Here is a 19,085-nt window from a genome sequence, read left to right as displayed (position 1 = left end):
TTATTCCTTAGTGCCTTAACACTTATCTTAACATACTGTCTCTTTTTCTTGTCAATGCTTTCTACGTGCTCCTCGCCTTGCTGATTCTGCGAAGAACCTCGTCATTTCTTATCAGTGCACTTAATTTTCAACATTTTTCTGCAGCACCACTTCTCGAATGCCTCTACTGTCTTCTGTTCTGGTTTTTCCTCTGTTCATGATACTGTACCATACAATTCTGTATTGTATACGTACATTCTCAAAAACTTCTTCCTCAAATTAAGGTCAATATTTGATACTAGCAGACTTCTCTTGACCTGGATCGCCCTTTATGCCTGTGCTAATCTGCTTTACGTCCTTCTTGCTCTTCCTACATAGTTGTTTTGCTTCCAATGTAGCACAATTAGTTAAACGACTTTGATTTCATGACGTTAAGTTTCTCGATATTTTTATTTCTAGATATGTGATCACGATGGACAGCAATGCGTATTCTGCAAAGTGCTGCCATGCTGGCCTTCTGTTGCTTTTGTGGAAGCACGTTCCATTTCCCCATTAGAGTGGTTGACATCTATTGCGCGGTCGTTGGTACGTGTAGTGTGTCACCCCAACACATCCCACAAGTGCTCGAGGATTTAAGTCGGTGGAACTGGACGGCCAATGCATTCACGGTATATCCTCCAACTGCGCTGTCGGACACAGTCATCCATAAAAATGCTTTTACGGCAGAATTCTCTCAGGAAATAATGCCCATGGGGAAGGAGTACAGTAACAACGGCATTGACCAGTGAGCGTATCGTGTTCAAAGATTATGGTCAATATTCTCTTGTATGGTTAAATGGCGAAATGTGGGAAGACGTAATGCCGCCATTTACATTCGTCCTCTCTTTACAACCCACCTAATGTCATTCCCTCTAGTACCCAGGTCACCTTTCCTTATTGTGCATATTTAAAGTAAGAGTACGGTAATTAACATGTAATCTTCTAATACGTATGTAGATGTTTCCCGTACGTACATATTTTGACGTCGCTATTCGACGCATGGTGTTCTGCCAGCCCGTCACGATTGTGAGAAGACGTTGTTGGAATTACGAGATATACCAGTTTCGGCCAAATTTTCGTTTGAAAATTTCTCTATGGTGTGGTGCAAGAAGGAGAGCTATCAAAACGACCAATTCAGAATAACACAGTGAATGGACTTGTCGACGTCGAGTGTTTGGAGCAAGAACCAGACATGTCCAGGGCTTGCTTAGTTAGTGCACCAAACAGTAGTCGGATTCTGGAATGTGATTTGCATGGAAGAAGTTCACTGTGGTCGATATTACACAAAATGTATTTTTCAAGTTCTTCTGCCGCCCAAAACAGCTGTTTCGGTCTAATATTAAGAGTGCTGGTGTTTACCGTCCCAAAGTACAGTTTCTTTGAGTAGTCCACTTCACAAAAGCATGTCGTTCGCTGTACGGCGTCATTACCAAAACTTATTATATTTTGTCATTCAGAAATCCTCAATCACATCGTCTTATCGTGAGGAAAAGCTATAAATTTCCTCTGCTAGATAAATATGATAAATATAAAGGCGCCATGAGGTTGGCCATCAAGTATGTGCTGACATCAGACACGTAATTTAATCGTAAGGTCGAATGTGAGAGAACTGTTACGAATGCCACGTATGGTTCATCAGAAGGGAAAGCGCTATGAACTTATAATCTTTCGACGCGTATGACTCTTATTACGGAATCCATTTTCTGTAACTCTCAGATCCCTCATTATATTTATTGTTTTTACACATCATATTCAAATAACTTAGGTGTTTGGTGAAAAAGCGAGAGAAAATCTTTTTTTTTTTTTTTTAATTCGATAAATGATTCCCGTCTTTGCATCACTTTCCACTTAAGCTCGGTGAGAGTTTACGTTCATTTTTTATGCTTCCTTAGCTCAAGAGGATTTAATGTTTATTCCAAGAATAATTGACATTATTAACGTTTTAGTATAACTTTCCTGGACGTCTTCCTGGCCCAGTCTTGACTATTTCGTATTTCGTTTTAACCTTATGTTACTGAGGCCTGCATCGACTGACTAATGCGGCTTTCACTGTATAATAATTTTTATACCGCACCGTTAGCTTAATATCACTGAGTGTCAGTATCAGATACATTCGCATACATTCATGTAACAAAAATTGTTTCGTTATTACCTCATGATAATCTGAAATGCGGCAAACGTGCGAGGTGTATCATTAGCAACAAAGCGTTTTGTGACCGACACTGTTTTTTATAGTCTTTGTTTGGTTATTTAATAAGCTATTACGGTGTGTTGCTGGCCTCAATAAAGGTTGGGAAAAGGCAAGACCGATTAATACACGTTTTCCAATTTGTGAACAGTTTTTTCGTGCTTTACTCGAAAGTGTGTAAACGTGACTTATCTGGTTTTTGCACCAATTCCTCAATCTAGGAACGATTATTGAGCTCTGCTCATCAGTCTGGGATGCACACAACGTCGGATTCAGGGATGAGTTAGAGGAGATACGCACAAAGTGTCACATTTCCTCACTTGTTTAAAAAGCGGGCAGGAGTTACGGAGATGCTCATCAGACTCCGGTGAGAGGCGCTTCATGAGAGGTATTGTGTATCGCGAAATGGTTTGCTGTTGAAATTTCAAGATCGTGCATTCAAGGAAGAGTCATGCAAGATGTTACTTCCTTCCACATGTGTCTCCCGAGAGGACAAGAAAATCAGGGAAACTAGAGATCAAAGAGTAATTGGGGATTGTGCGGAAAACCTGGCTAACACTCTAATGTAAAATCTCAGAGATAAGTGTTGCTATCTGTCGCTGGGAACGGGAACTATCGAAATTGACATTAGTCTACCCCCTAAAAAGCACATTAGGATATTTACGGGTGAGACCAATGTCAATTTTGATAGTTCCCGTACCCAGTAACAGAGCTTTTACGTTTCAGGGTTCATATGGTTCAAATGGCTCTAAGCACTACGGGACTTAACATCTGAGGTCATCAGTCCCCTAGACTTAGAACTACTTAAACCAAGCTGTCCTACGAACATCACACACATCCATGCCCGAGCTAGGATTCGAACCTGCACTGCAGCAGCAGCGCGTTTCCGGACTGAAGCGCCTAGAACCGCTCGGCCACAGCGGCCGGCCCTCGTTTCAGGGTTAGCCCGTTTTTCCGTGCTTGTCTTCAATTGAACACCACTTGCGAACAATGTAGGGAAGCGCCTACGTGAGGTATCGGAAGTATCATCTGCCACACACCGTGAAGCGGCTTGAAGATTATACAAGATCCAGTCACGTTAATGTGACCACTGTCTATGTTCGACGTCAACGTGCAATAACCACACACAGACAGCAAGTTGTAGCACTAGCAGTGGAGGGTATATAAGACGTCTCTGGGGGATGCGGGAAATAATACAGTTGTCACTCGGAAACGGAGCTATTTATCTGACTTCCAAAAGTTCATGATAATTGGCTTTCGGGCCGAGGATGAAAGAACTTCCGAAGCTGTTAAGTTTGTAAACTGTTACCTACCCAAAACCGGCACCGAGACAATACCGGCCACATATAATGGGATGAACGATGGCTTAGTAGATGTGTATGGGCGAATAGATGTGCAACTGTCGAGCAGTACCACCAATGTGAAGCAAGGAACTAGCAACGGTGTCCCTTAACGAGCATTCAGCGAGCGTTGCTGCGTATGGGTCTCTACTGCAAGCGCCTGGTTCAGACATCCATACTGAATGTTTTTCATTAGCGACGAAGGCTGAAATTTACACTGCAGTACAGCAACAGGACAACGACTGAATGGCGGCAGGTGGCTTTTACAGATGATTCTCGTTTTTTGCTTCATCAGACGGATAGTGTGTACGTCGTGAAACTGCATGCAAACACCCTGCGACAACCGTCGGCACCGTGCAGTCCGGAGGAAAGAACGGTATGGTCTGGGGAATGCTTTAGTGGCATTCTCTGGGCAATATATTCTAGAAGGCACAATGGATCAACACAAGTATGCATCTGTTGTAGGAGACCATGGACATCCTTACATGGAGTTCTTTTTTCTTCGGCTCTGTGGTATGTAGCAGCAGGACAACGAAAAGTGTCACACAACTCGCATTGCATGTGCGTGGTTCGAAGAGCACCGAGATGATTTTACTGAACTCTCCTGGCGACCAAACTCCCCGGATTTAAACCCAATGGAGAATCTGTGAACTACCTCTATCGGGATGTTGGAGCCATTGATCCTCAACGGAGAAACATAGCGCAGCTGGCCACGACTCCACATCCCTGTGGTTACCTCCCACAACCTTATTGACTCCCATCCTTTTTGTGTCGCAGCGATCCGTGCTGCAAAATGTGGTTATTCAGACTTTTGACAGGTGGTGACATTAATATGACTGAAAAGTGTATATGTAGATGTGCAAATAGAATTTTTCAGCAACTGTAGATCCCGAGTCGTGATCATTCGTCTAATTAACCACCAATAAAACCGAAGTAATCGGTTGGTCGTAATCTATGGTACTAGTTGAACAAATCAACCCTGCTCCAAAAGCCAGTTATGACTTCAGTCGAATTATGTATCAGTGCCTCACACACGCATGGAAACACATTCCTAGTTCTATACGTCACACTATTTTGAAAGTGTTAAATACAGGGTGATTCAAAAAGAATACCACAACTTTAAAAATGTGTATTTAATGAAAGAAACATAATATAACCTTCTGTTATACATCATTACAAAGAGTATTTAAAAAGGTTTTTTTTTCACTCAAAAACAAGTTCAGAGATGTTCAATATGGCCCCCTCCAGACACACGAACAATATCAACCCGATACTCCAACTCGTTCCACACTCTCTGTAGCATATCAGGCGTAACAGTTTGGATAGCTGCTGTTATTTCTCGTTTCAAATCAGAAATGGTGGGTGGGAGAGGTGGCCGAAACACCATATCCTTAACATACCCCCATAAGAAAAAATCGCAGGGGGTAAGATCAGGGCTTCTTGGAGGCCAGTGATGACGTGCTCTGTCACGGGCTGCCTGGCGGCCGATCCATCGCCTCGGGTAGTTGACGTTCAGGTAGTTACGGACAGATAAGTGCCAATGTGGTGGCGCTCCACCCTGCTGAAATATGAATTGTTGTGCTTCTTGTTCGAGCTAAGGGAACAGCCAATTCTCTAACATCTCCAGATACTGTAGTCCAGTTACAGTAGCACCTTCGAAGAAAAAGGGACCAAAAACTTTATTGGCTGAAATGGCGAACAAATGTACAACTAAATGAAACTTTATAGCTCCCTTAATTCGCCGACAGATAGTGCTTAGCTCTGCCTTTTGTCGTTGCAGAGTTTTAAATTCCTAAAGTTGTGGTATTCTTTTTGAATCACCCTGTATAATGGAACAGAAGGCTTTACTAAATCAGTCAGCGATGTCCACTTTTGCGAAAGAATGAGCTTTTGCACGAAATCACTTAAGGTAAAACAGAGATCGGGATTGCAACAATTACAGAGAAGTTATTATAAGGTGCCACCAGCCGTACGCGATTTTAATCAGATGCAAGCAAACTTATGAACAGTTAGACACATTGAAAGATCACAGCGATAATACCGAAGAAAGTTCAGTTAGGAGTGAGCGGAATGTCTTACCTTGTAAAGCTTCGGCTCCTGGAAAGTAAGGACGTTACCACCGCCTCCGTGGCCCCTCTGGTTGTCGTGGTTGTCAATGAAAACCAGTGCGTTGTTCCCGTTGACCATGCCCCATTCCTCACCTGAAATATGTATACTCCTCTTTCAACAATCAGACAGAGAATGAACTAATGATTTTAGACAACATTATTGGAAGCGTAAAGGTCTACACGAAATTAACAAGAGGTAACAAGTCTTGATAGACGAAATACTTTTTCAAATATTAATTTCAACAGTACCGGTTTCAGTCTTGACGCTCATCATCATAGCATTACATGTTACTTAGGTGTGTGTAGAGAAGCAAAGTGCAGCAAGAACGTATGTCAAGAGACACATTTGTCGAACGAGCAATCAAGACTGAACGGGTTACCATTAGAGTAAAATAGTTAAAAAAAATATTTTTGGCATCAAGAGTGATTATTTCTTGTAGGGATACAACTGTACTGTAGGTGCTATGCACGGACTCTAAATGCAGAGAGTGTAGGAAAACACAATGAAGATCTATTTCATCTTTTTAAACTTTCAGATAAATTAGGATACAACTTTAATATTTATCATGCAGTTAGCTATGCAATGTAAATAGAATGGTTTAGTTAAACTTCCGCTACTTGAGCCATTGCAAACGGAAAACTAATTACCGCATGGGTAGCCAACTTTGTATGAATGATGTTCAGACTGAGCGCTGCATGAATTGCATTGTTAGTGATGGTAGTGGCATGACTTGCCGTGAGGTACCGCCACTGGTATGGCGTAGTAATGAAACACGAGCATCAGTGTGCATTGCAGTTGCAGACGGTCAACATGCGTCTGCGCAGGGTCAGCAGGGCTTTGTTCGGAAAGCAGTATCATCAGTGCTGATTCTCTTCGTGAGTACTGACGTATTAAAGGAAAACGCAGAAGTCCTCTCTCCTCAATTAGGTGGAAGAACACGGTTCGGTACTTCGAATTAACTGGCAATTTGGGAATTGCTCGTGGGAGAGGCCGACGGCCAATTGCGCCACACAGTGTTGAAGAAATTAGTGTTGCCACGGCCGAGAATGCTGGACGCAATGAGCCATCTCCAAGCAGTGCACTAGCTGTGTCACGACAGCTGGACGTTCCATGGTCCAACGTTCGAAAAGTACTGCGAACAATTGCAAACTGGTGACCGTACAAGTTTCACATTCATCATCAACTGTTGTCACGTGATGCGGACGTTCGAGTAGACTTTGGTCTTATGTTTTTTCCCGGACTTGAAGTAGACGACATTTGGCCTTGGAACACTTTGGAGTGATGGAGCACGCTTTATTTGTTAATTCTCTTCAGCATGTGCTCACAGAAGTTTGCACAAAGTTTCATTATCCTACAATCATTCGTTTTTAATTGGAGTCCTCAGCAGTATCAAAATTTAATTATAATTGCGTCTGATTTGTGGTAATACGAAATAAATGTTGCTCAGTGCCTAATCGAGACGAGCTACTTTTCTCGTAATATCACCGTACTACGTTATATGGCAGGTTAACATGACCTTTATGCTGGGCCGTCAGGTAGCTTAACGCTATAATCCAGAGCACTCAGTATAAATATATTTGTTTTCCTGACTCCAACCACTCCTGCATCGTTTCTGCGTGACATGAAACTGGTATCCTCCCTTTTTGTAAAACTTAAGTTTTACGCTATTCCAGATTTGTGCTCAGTGGGTAAAAACAGTTTCAAAAATGCTAAAATGTGTCTTTTTACTCAGCCTCACTGCACCCAACTATCAAACTCAGTATCTCACAGCGTCATGGTAGCTCATTTAGTGTTTTTCACACTGATGAAATTATTTTTCGGTAATATACTGATTTTGCCGGCTGGAGTGACTGAGCGGTTCTAGACGCTACACTCTGGAACCGCGCTGCCGCTACGGTCGCAGGTTCGAATCCTGCCTCGGCGATGGATTTGTGTGACGTCCTTAGGTTAGTTAGGTTTCAGTAGTTCTAAGTTCTAGGGGACTGATGACCTCAGCAGTTAAGTCCCATAGTGCTCAGAGACTTTTTTTTTTTTTTTTTTACCCAAGACTTGCACCTAATTTAGATAAAACGCTTACTAACTAGGAGAAAATTTCAATGATTGATCTTCAACTGTCTGGACGCGTTTCTTTCTCAGAGACTAAAGTTACGAAGTTCTAATAAAAACTGCTGAACAACTGAGATTTTAGCGCTTTCTTAATTACCAAAGTTGACAAGCCACTTCATTTGGTTGTTCCTCCTAAAGCAGTTTGAGAGCGACGATCCATACGTAAATTCACACACTCTTCCCATGCCGATATATTCAGTTTTCTTCACAGCTTCGGTTCCTAGAAAGTAAGAGTACTGATAAGTATCGAAACATTACACTTTGCTAAACCGAGGAAAAAAGCCTTAAATAACGCTTATCTACCCACCTGGGTCAATAACTTCCTGGAAGATGAGTGGCCTCTTGCCGCTACCAAAGTAGTTGCTGTTGAGATCGTTCAAAGCGCCATAGATCAATGCGAGGTTGTCCGGCCACATGTGCTTCGCTGCATCAATCCTGCAAGGGAGTAACAAATATTTTATTGACCAACTACGTGTAACCAGAGCGAGTAGATATTTCACGTACCATTAAAGAAGTAAAATCCTACCGCGAAACTGATTTCTTCGGTTGTAATATAACAACTACGCATTCAAAATATTTGACGTGGCACTCCACTACTGGTTTTTCAGAAGTAATATATTCTTACGGGAAAATCTATTGAGCATTAGAAAGTAATGAAGTTCTAAGTTAGTGACAGGAGATGGTTAAACGGAACAGTAGAAAAAACGTAATATGATTATAGAAAAAAATATAACATTTTCTAGTTTTTCGTAACTCGTTCGCTTAACTGTGGGCGCTGAAACTGAATTGTCTTCCCTTTGAACGAACATTTTTTGTTCTTTCTGCTATAATCAGGACGACAAAAATGTAATTTTTTGGTGATCATCTTCGTACATAGATATCTACATTACATCGTTGTTAGTGGAACTTGGAAATATTCTAGTAAGCTGCAGCAGCCGGAATTTCGAATAGAATCACGTAGAAAATTTCTTGTGCTATGTCAGTTTTTAAATTACCTAAAACCAGCGACGCCAATATTTATCAGGCTGTTCATGTAGTCCGCAATCTTCCCACGTACGTATTCTGACCCATCATTCAGATCCTGAAGTCCAGACAGTTCACAATTGCGAACCTGCAAAAGATTTAAATGAAACTTATTTGCTATTATGTTTCCATTCCTTCAATACTGTATTGTCACTGAGTTTGGAAAATTTCTCTCTCTCTCTCTCACTCTCTCTCTCTCTCTCTCTCTCTTATCTTTCATATTGAGAGAAGGAATATTTTCAAAAGACATTTTGTAGAAACTGTTGTTGCTGAAGAACGTTCTTGCTGTAACAAAACGACTTGTATGTTGAAGATTACATTGTACGATATCCTTGCGCTGTACCGAATAAGTGCGATTTCGCTGCAGCTTAGTGAAGGGTGAAGGAAGGGAAGTGTAGCACTGATAGTAACTAGTATTTCTCAACTTGCAGCCAAACGTATTCCCAATGACTACTATCTACAAACCCATCAAGCTCAATGCTCGAAATATATACATCAAAAAAAAGTTTTGCACCACCCCGGTTCCCAGAACTCTTGAAGATAGGCGTTGACTGAGGACATTGTATTACAGACATAGTCCCATTGACTGTTCAGAGATGTCACTAAACCCGCCGAAACATGTAATCACCCATGACTGCATAGCGCCTATTAGAGGGAGGGGGTCCGCCAGTCATTCCACCACGGTACACGGCTCATGTTGTCTGTAATTCAATCATGCCTAGACGGTCAATACCGCGGTTCGATCGCGTCCGCAATGGTACTTTGCACCAGGAAAGGCCCTCAACAAGGGAATTGTCCAGGCGTCTCGGAGTGAACCAAAGCTATGTCGTTCGGACATGGAGGAGATATAGAGAGACAGGAACAGTCAATGACATGCCTCGCTCAGGCCTCCCTAGGGCTACTACACTACAGCAATGGATGATGGATACCTACGGATTATGGCTCGGAGGAACCCTGACAACAACGCCGACATGTTGAATAATGCTTTTCGTGCAACCACAGATCGTCGTGTTACGACTTAATAGGCTTCGTGATGCGCAACTTCTCTCCCCACGTCCATGGCGAAGTCCTTCTTTGCAACCACGACACCATGCAGCGCGATACAGATGGGTCCAACAGCATGCCGAATGGACAGCTAAGAATTGGCATCACTTTCGCTTCACCGATGAGTGTCGCATATGCCTTCGACCAGAAAATCGTAGGAGACGTGTTTGGAAACAACCCGGTCAGGCTGAACGCCTTAGACACAGTGTCCATCGAGTGCAGCTAGGTGGACGTTCACTGATGTTTTGGGGTGGCATTATTTGGGATCGATGTACGCCACTGGTGGTCATGGAAGGCACCGTAATGGCTGACCGATACGTGAATGCCGTCCTGCGACCGATGGTGCAACACTATCGGCAGCATATTGTCGAGGTATTCGTCTTTCTGGACGACAGTTCGCTCTCCCATCGAGCGCATCTTGTAAATAAATTCCTTCAGGATAGCGACATCGCTCGACTAGAGTAGCCAGCATGTTCTCCAGACATGAACCCTATTGATTTCGCCTGGGGCAGGCTGAAGAGGACTCCTTATGGACGACGTGAACCACCAACCACTCTGAGGGATCTACGCCGAATCGTCATTGAGGAGTGGGACACTCAGGACCAATAGTGTCTTGATAAGCTTGTGGATAGTATGCCACGACGAATACAGACATGCATCAATGCAAGAGGACGTGCTACTGAGTATTAGAGGTACCGACGTGTACAGCAATCTGGACCACCGCCTCTGAAGGTCTCGCTGTATGGTGGTACAACATGCAATGTGTGGTTTTCATTAGCAATAAAAAGGTCGGCAATGATATTTATGTTGATCTGTATTCCAACTTTCTGTACAGGTCCCGGAACTCTCGAAACCGAGGTGATGCAAAACTTTTTCCTGTTTATGTACTACCGCATGTACTTATCTCAGTATTAAATTATTTGTCGTCATCTTTTTCATGTTATGTCAATCAAAGTCTCCGTTTGTTATACTACGGCAAGTCAAGAGAACTGTAGTTGTCATAGGTCCACTAACCCGCTTTGAGTATTCGCCATCTTTATATCGACGATCCTATTCGTCAAGAACCCCGAAGTTTTACAATTATGAAGGTTGTGCCACTACCCGGAGGAGCAAATTAACGTTTCATGTACAGCCATCTTAAGAGGTATTTATATGTAACGCATTGTATTATTGACTGATGAATACATAAAATGGAAAATGTCAGGCTTTTTGACGATCGGAGCCGTGTAACAACATTCCGGCAGTTATCGTATTACAATTGTAACAAAAAATTAAATTCCTTCCTCGTAAAAGAAAAGCATGTAACTGCTACTAGATGTCACACGTACATCGATTCATTAGAGATCAAGATATGCTCATCTTACTCAAATTATTCTGGGAAATCACTAAAAAGTTATATGAACCAATGTCTACACGACTGCACAATCATGATTAGTTTACATAAAGTTCAGTTTACAGAGTAAAGTTAGCTAATTAATTTTATTTAAAATTGTATTGAAACAAACATAGGTCACGTTTAACACACAAATTGTTGAAAGAAAACCAAACGGAATAATGGAGCATGCAACTATGAAATGTCTAATTGAAGATAACACTGAAAACAGTAAAGGAGACATTAGAAAGGGAACCGGAGTTCAGGGAGAACGGATCAAAGCCTTAAGGTTGGATAGTGACATTGCTGTTCTGTAAGAAGGAAAGGGCTTGTAAGAGCAGTTGGACGGAATGGACAATGCCTTGAAAAAACTTATAACGTGTATGTATGTACTAGTATGCAGTAGTTGTAGTATGTAGTATTTGAACTAAATCAGGCAATGCTGGGAGAATTAAATTAGGAAGCGAGACACTAAAAATAATAGATGAAATTTACAACTGGGACAGCAAAATGATCGACGATGGGTGAAATAAGTACGAGTAGAATATCAAATGCAGAGTGGCAATAGCAAGGAAAGGGCTTTTGAAAAGAGAAGTTCGCTAGCGTCGACAAAAAAAAATTAAGTGTTTTCTAAAAGTATTTTTCGAAGTGCAGCCTTGAACGGAAGTGAAATTGGAAAGGAATCAAAATGTTTTAGATGTGGTGCTAAAGAAGAAAGCTGAAAATTATAAGAGTAGATCCGGTGTCTAATGAAGAGGTACTGAACCGAGCTAGGAAAGAGAATATTATGGCACAACTTGACTGTGAGTTTGGTGGGAAGTAGGACTTACTACTACTAATAATAATAATGATAATATACACATGTACGAAGCTGTTTTTTTTTTCGAAATGATGTTTAAGTAAAGTGGCACATGTTGATGTTTCCGAACATAATGAACTGACCTCGAGAATCGTAACATATACAGCATAAAGAATTTCTTTTTAGTTGAACGCTTGACATTTCCAGAGATTCAGAGAAAGGATAACGACAACTGTGCACATCTTCCATCCCGTTATAGACTTTTTGTGACAGATTTGGGACTGGTGTTGCAACAGTCTGCCGTAATTCTCGTCAGGTGATTGCACCTTTTCAGCAGTGATGGAGAAGAGAAAAAACAATTTTGATACGCCGCAAAGAAAACCAAAAAGTCAAGCTCCCTTTTATTGAGAACTATCTTTCAGTGTGCGCCGCAGATCAAGTCGACGACTGGCACCGCAAGGTGAATCAGGTCAGATCTGAGGGTGATCTGGAAGGCAGATCGAAAACGGTAGCCGACAATAGATGTAACTCTGATCCAGAGAGTGTTTTCCCATTTACGATAACAACTAAAATCATAGCTATTATGACATCGCAATAGCTGTGAAAAGAAAAAAAAATGAATACGATGTTGAATCAGGGGAAACCGCTGTCCACATGAAACGTCCAGCACGTGCAATTAATCTCTCCACCCACCCCGCAAATGGTCTTGGGTCCATTTATCCCTCCTCGTAACGTACCAAAGTACATAGTTATGTTTGGGTTTCAATACTGGTTGCACTGCAGCTCTATCACACTGGAACTCGAAGCAGCAAGCAGTACTGTGTTCAACAGATCCGAATTTTCTACATACATGAATCTGTGGTAAATTGCTTCAGTTATGTGTGCTGGTAGACGCACAAGTCTGAGAAAACGACTGCAACCATTCGGACGAAACGTTCACGGAAACGCTGTTGAAAACTAAGAGCAATCGCATTTGGGTTCTCGTAGTACCAGGTGGAATAGGTACAACGCTTTCTTCGTCAGAATACGTAATTTTGTGGTATTCTATGCACACTAAACATTATTAGATGGGCAGACTGCACCAGATAAAGAGAAATACGTCTGGATGACAGCAAAGTGAGTATTTTCATAAAGAGACTGTTGTATAATTTACATACTAGGTATGAAATCGGGTATGTATAGGGCCTAAACGTCGTGAAACTCTTAAAATTGTACTCCTACAGTCCTCTACATCACTCAAGTATGAATTTAGCTCATATATGGTGCTTTAAAAAAGATATGTTCCTGATAGGCAATGTCCCTCTGTGTATGATGTCTGTGCCTCAAAGCTTGTCACCGAAATACTGAAACATGCTATGCAGCAGAAAATGTAAAAATCGTATACACATTGCATCCTGAATGCAGTGGCCTCCATTTCCTACAGCTTCTTCAGGTTATTACACATTTGTGGACCATTTTTGCTCAACTAGAGAAAGGTACTCGAGGCAAGCGGCAGGGGCTGAATGAACTTTGCCAGCTAAAAACAATGCTTTAACATATTAGTAGTAGCTCGAATCCAAATTGAATTTTTCAGCGCTTCGGCCAGAGACTCTAATAATTTACGAGTCTTGAGAGCGGCGAGCAGCTTAGAGAATGGAGTACTTATGTCTTCCCTATCGGGATTCAAATGTAAATTTTGGACTTAAGGCAGTAGATCGTGAAACTGTATTCTCATGTTAGGATAAAAAAATGGATTTCTACGACAATCATAGCACATATCATATGTATCTTAATAAAAGAGGGAGAAGTTTGGTGAATAAACGTAACACAATTACTCCTTGTAGATAAGATATTTAAATAAGAGAAAACTCGTGTAATCATACGTTGGTGGCGTCGTTGTAGTTGGTAATGCTGCAAGGTGGATAGTGGAAGTCGTTCTGTCCGTACGGAACGTCTGGGTAGTTGTAGGCCGTGGGGTTGCTGCCCCCGACGCCGCTCAGACCGCCCTGCGTGGCGCTCATGTGGTTGATCACAGCGTCCACGTAGATGCTGCAAATCAAAAGAACGTGGTCGTGAGTTCACTATGCAGACTCTTTTACAGCAATGCACAGATAATCACGAAAGCAATTAATGTAATGACCATAACTGTAAAAAATTTTAATTAGTTTCTGCCTAAAGTAGCGTCTAAAAATCGTTATGCGTTTCTTGAAAATTTGTAATGAAAGGTTAATGGTTTTCTGTAGAGCACGTGGGACAAGTAGTATAAGGACAACTAATCATAATAGAGGCGGCCGAAGTGGCCGTGCGGTTAAAGGCGCTGCAGTCTGGAACCGCAAGACCGCTACGGTCGCAGGTTCGAATCCTGCCTCGGGCATGGATGTTTGTAATGTCCTTAGGTTAGTTAGGTTTAACTAGTTCTATGTTCTAGGGGACTAATGGCATCAGCAGTTGAGTCCCATAGTGCTCAGAGCCATTTGAACCAACTAATCATAATAGTTGCCGCAAAAGAACACGGTCTGATGATGCTGACTTTCTTTGGGACTGTACTGAATAACTTATGTACTTCCCGTTGTGATCAGAAAACACAAATGGTACATCAAAGCCGTACAAACATATTAATTTCTTTAATTAATTTGAAAGACTCACACTCAGTGCACTGTCTATAAATTGGATATACGAAATAACATTTTCCCTTCTTTCCTTGAGATTGACTTGCATTACGTACAAAATGGAAACAGATATTAACTCAATTATCAACTTAATGCACTTAAAACCATTTTTTGACATCCTTGATTCTGATAGCTTCATGTGTGCATTCCTGTTGTATATAACTTCCTCAGCAATAAGTGTCACATAAAACTGAAACTTCTTCTTCTTTCGAAACCATACACTTCTATGGCAAAGAAAGACATTTCAGAATTACCGCCACTGAGAATGGACACCCCCTCATGAACTATGGACCTTGCCGTCGGTGGGGAGGCTTGCGTGCCTCAGCGATACAGATAGCCGTACCGTAGGTGCCACCACAACGGAGGGGTATCTGTTGAGAGGCCAGACAAACGTGTGGTTCCTGAAGAGGGGCAGCAGCCTTTTCAGTAGTTGCAAGGGCAACAGTCTGGATGATTGACTGATCTGGCCTTGTAACATTAACCAAAACGGCCTTGCTGTGCTGGTACTGCGAACGGCTGAAAGCAAGGGGAAACTACAGCCGTAATTTTTCCCGAGGGCATGCAGCTTTACTGTATGATTACATGATGATGGCGTCCTCTTGGGTAAAATATTCCGGAGGTAAAATAGTCCCCCATTCGGATCTCCGGGCGGGGACTACTCAAGAGGATGTCGTTATCAGGAGAAAGAAAACTGGCGTTCTACGGATCGGAGCGTGGAATGTCAGATCCCTTAATCGGGCAGGTAGGTTAGAAAATTTAAAAAGGGAAATGGATAGGTTGAAGTTAGATATAGTGGGAATTAGTGAAGTTCGGTGGCAGGAGGAACAAGACTTCTGGTCAGGTGACTACAGGGTTATAAACACAAAATCAAATAGGGGTAATGCAGGAGTAGGTTTAATAATGAATAGGAAAATAGGAATGCGGGTAAGCTACTACAAACAGCATAGTGAACGCATTATTGTGGCCAAGATAGATACGAAGCCCACACCTACTACAGTAGTACAAGTTTATATGCCAACTAGCTCTGCAGATGACGAAGAAATTGAAGAAATGTATGATGAAATAAAAGAAATTATTCAGATTGTGAAGGGAGACGAAAATTTAATAGTCATGGGTGACTGGAATTCGAGTGTAGGAAAAGGGAGAGAAGGAAACATAGTAGGTGAATATGGATTGGGGGACAGAAATGATAGAGGAAGCCGCCTGGTAGAATTTTGCACAGAGCACAACATAATCATAACTAACACTTGGTTTAAGAATCATGAAAGAAGGTTGTATACATGGAAGAAACCTGGAGATACTAAAAGGTATCAGATAGATTATATAATGGTAAGACAGAGATTTAGGAACCAGGTTTTAAATTGTAAGACATTTCCAGAGGCAGATGTGGACTCTGACCACAATCTATTGATTATGACCTGTAGATTAAAACTGAAGAAACTGCAAAAAGATGGGAATTTAAGGAGATGGGACCTGGATAAACTAAAAGAACCAGAGGTTGTACAGAGATTCAGGGAGAGCATAAGGGAGCAATTGACAGGAATGGGGGAAATAAATACAGTAGAAGAAGAATGGGTAGCTTTGAGGGATGAAGTATTGAAGGCAGCAGTGGATCAAGTAGGTAAAAAGACGAGGGCTAGTAGAAATCCTTGGGTAACAGAAGAAATATTGAATTTAATTGATGAAAGGAGAAAATATAAAAATGCAGTAAGTGAAACAGGCAAAAAGGAATACAAACGTCTCAAAAATGAGATCGACAGGAAGTGCTAGAGGACAAATGTAAGGATGTAGAGGCCTATCTCGCTACGGGTAAGATAGATACCGCCTACAGGAAAATTAAAGAGACCTTTGGAGATAAGAGAACGACTTGTATGAATATCAAGAGCTCAGATGGAAACCCAGTTCTAAGTAAAGAAGGAAAAGCAGAAAGGTGGAAGGAGTATATAGAGGGTCTATACAAGGGCGATGTACTTGAGGACAATATTATGGAAATGGAAGAGGATGTAGATGAAGATGAAATGGGAGATATGATACTGCGTGAAGAGTTTGACAGAGCACTGAAAGACCTGAGTCGAAACAAGGCCCCCGGAGTAGACAATATTCCATTGGAACTACTGACGGCCGTGGGAGAGCCAGTCGTGACAAAACTCTACCATCTGGTGAGCAAGATGTATGAAACAGGCGAAATACCCACAGACTTCAAGAAGAGTATAATAATTCCAATCCCAAAGAAAGCAGGTGTTGACAGATGTGAAAATTACCGAACTATCAGCTTAATAAGTCACAGCTGCAAAATACTAACACGAATTCTTTACAGACGAATGGAAAAACTAGTAGAAGCCAACCTCGGGGAAGAACAGTTTGGATTCCGTAGAAACACTGGAACACGTGAGGCAATACTGACCTTACGACTTATCTTAGAAGAAAGATTAAGGAAAGGCAAACCTACGTTTCTAGCATTTGTAGACTTAGAGAAAGCTTTTGACAATGTTGACTGGAATACTCTCTTTCAAATTCTAAAGGTGGCAGTGGTAAAATACAGGGAGCGAAAGGCTATTTACAATTTGTACAGAAACCAGATGGCAGTTATAAGAGTCGAGGGACATGAAAGGGAAGCAGTGGTTGGGAAGGGAGTAAGACAGGGTTGTAGCCTCTCCCCGACGTTGTTCAATCTGTATATTGAGCAAGCAATAAAGGAAACAAAAGAAAAATTCGGAGTAGGTATTAAAATTCATGGAGTAGAAATAAAAACTTTGAGGTTCGCCGATGACATTGTAATTCTGTCAGAGACAGCAAAGGACTTGGAAGAGCAGTTGAATGGAATGGACAGCGTCTTGAAAGGAGGATATAAGATAAACATCAACAAAAGCAAAACAAGGATAATGGAATGTAGTCTAATTAAGTCGGGTGATGCTGAGGGAATTAGATTAGGAAATGAGGCACTTAAAGTAGTAAAGGAGTTTTGCTATATGGGGAGCAAAATAACTGATGATGGTCGAAGTAAAGAGGATATAAAATGTAGGCTGGCAATGGCAAGGAAAGCATTTCTGAAGAAGAGAAATTTGTTAACATCCAGTATTGATTTAAGTGTCAGGAAGTCATTTCTGAAAGTATTCGTATGGAGTGTAGCCTTGTATGGAAGAGAAACATGGACGATAAATAGTTTGGACAAGAAGAGAATAGAAGCTTTCGAAATGTGGTGCTACAGAAGAATGCTGGGTTGATCACATAACTAATGAGGAAGTATTGAATAGAATTGGGGAGAAGAGAAGTTTGGGAGAAGAGAAGTTTGTGGCACAACTTGACCAGAAGAAGGGATCGGTTGGTAGGACATGTTCTGAGGCATCAAGGGATCACCAATTTAGTATTGGAGGGCAGCGTGGAGGGTAAAAATCGTAGAGGGAGACCAAGAGATGAATACATTAAGCAGATTCAGAAGGATGTAGGTTGCAGTAGATACTGGGAGATGAAAAAGATTGCACAGGATAGAGTAGCATGGAGAGCTGCGTCAAACCAGTCTCAGGACTGAAGACCACAACAACAACAACGAGAATGGACACGAAAAGGCCTTACGTGTGGCATAATGCGCATCAATGAAACTATCACTTCCCCCGTTTCATTGATTCCCACACATTTAGCGGTCGAAAATTACAGTTCTCAGTGCAGTGCTAGTGACTTTTCACACGACGACCCCTAGTTTCCGCGAAAATCGATGTTGAAATGTTATGCGTAGCCTCTACACCTGTAACACTGAGGTGCCTACGGCTGCGGCTAAACTTCACAGCCACCATATTTGCGGTATAGATTGCAACCCAGCCTTTGTACCACTTTTTCTTTTTCCTATTACTTCGTGCAGGATGTCATTAAATAGTACATCTCATGTAAAATTATTTTAAAATAGTAACTTTCACCATAGTTATTTAACCAATAAAGCAATCGGTACAGAAAAACTTACTTCAAATGTGTATTCCGCTTGTTATGGAATAAATTACAGAATAGTCTTACTTGCAACCGCCTGCAGCACTTGCCGTGCTAGAATAGAATTCTGGATAGTATTTGTCGTAGATGCAACTGAAACACAAATTCTTAAAGCACCACGCATATTTAATAAAAGCTGCTGCCTTGCAGGTACACACATTTTACAGAAGCGATACTGGAAAACACAGCTTGTTTGGATTCAGAATGATTGTCCATTCTTCGATCAAAAATTAGGTGCGAACCACTCATATCTGATCATTTATGTCAAATCAGGACACAGTATTGAAGAGTTTACCACTATGGAATCTACGAACAAAGTGATTTCCCTATTGTTTTAGTCTTAAGCCATTCGGAAGTATTTTGAAATTTTTTCGTGAACCTTTTAATCCACCTGTAAAAACGAACATGACAGGGTCGGCAAAATGGAGTAAATTTGGGTGAGAGAATTTTTGCGGCACAA

At 41.5% G+C, this 19,085-nt stretch overlaps 1 protein-coding gene across 1 annotated transcript in view; it reads right to left on the bottom strand.

Annotated features, from left to right (window-relative positions):
• Positions 1-19,085, bottom strand: part of LOC126457722 (alpha-amylase-like) — a 41,857-nt gene that overhangs the window by 6,537 nt on the left and 16,235 nt on the right. Inside the window, exons 3-7 of the mRNA XM_050094258.1 lie at positions 13,862-14,027; positions 8,757-8,872; positions 8,069-8,196; positions 7,859-7,981; positions 5,626-5,747 (exon numbers count right to left, since the gene is read on the bottom strand). Coding sequence (XP_049950215.1) covers positions 5,626-5,747; positions 7,859-7,981; positions 8,069-8,196; positions 8,757-8,872; positions 13,862-14,027 — 655 coding nt within the window. The remainder of the gene's footprint in view (positions 1-5,625; positions 5,748-7,858; positions 7,982-8,068; positions 8,197-8,756; positions 8,873-13,861; positions 14,028-19,085) is intronic.

Source organism: Schistocerca serialis, chromosome 2 (assembly GCF_023864345.2).
Source record: "Schistocerca serialis cubense isolate TAMUIC-IGC-003099 chromosome 2, iqSchSeri2.2, whole genome shotgun sequence".
In the NCBI taxonomy this organism is placed as follows: domain Eukaryota; kingdom Metazoa; phylum Arthropoda; class Insecta; order Orthoptera; family Acrididae; genus Schistocerca; species Schistocerca serialis.
The sequence above is the reverse complement of the archived record's forward strand: the minus strand, read 5'-3'. Positions and strand labels throughout refer to the sequence as shown.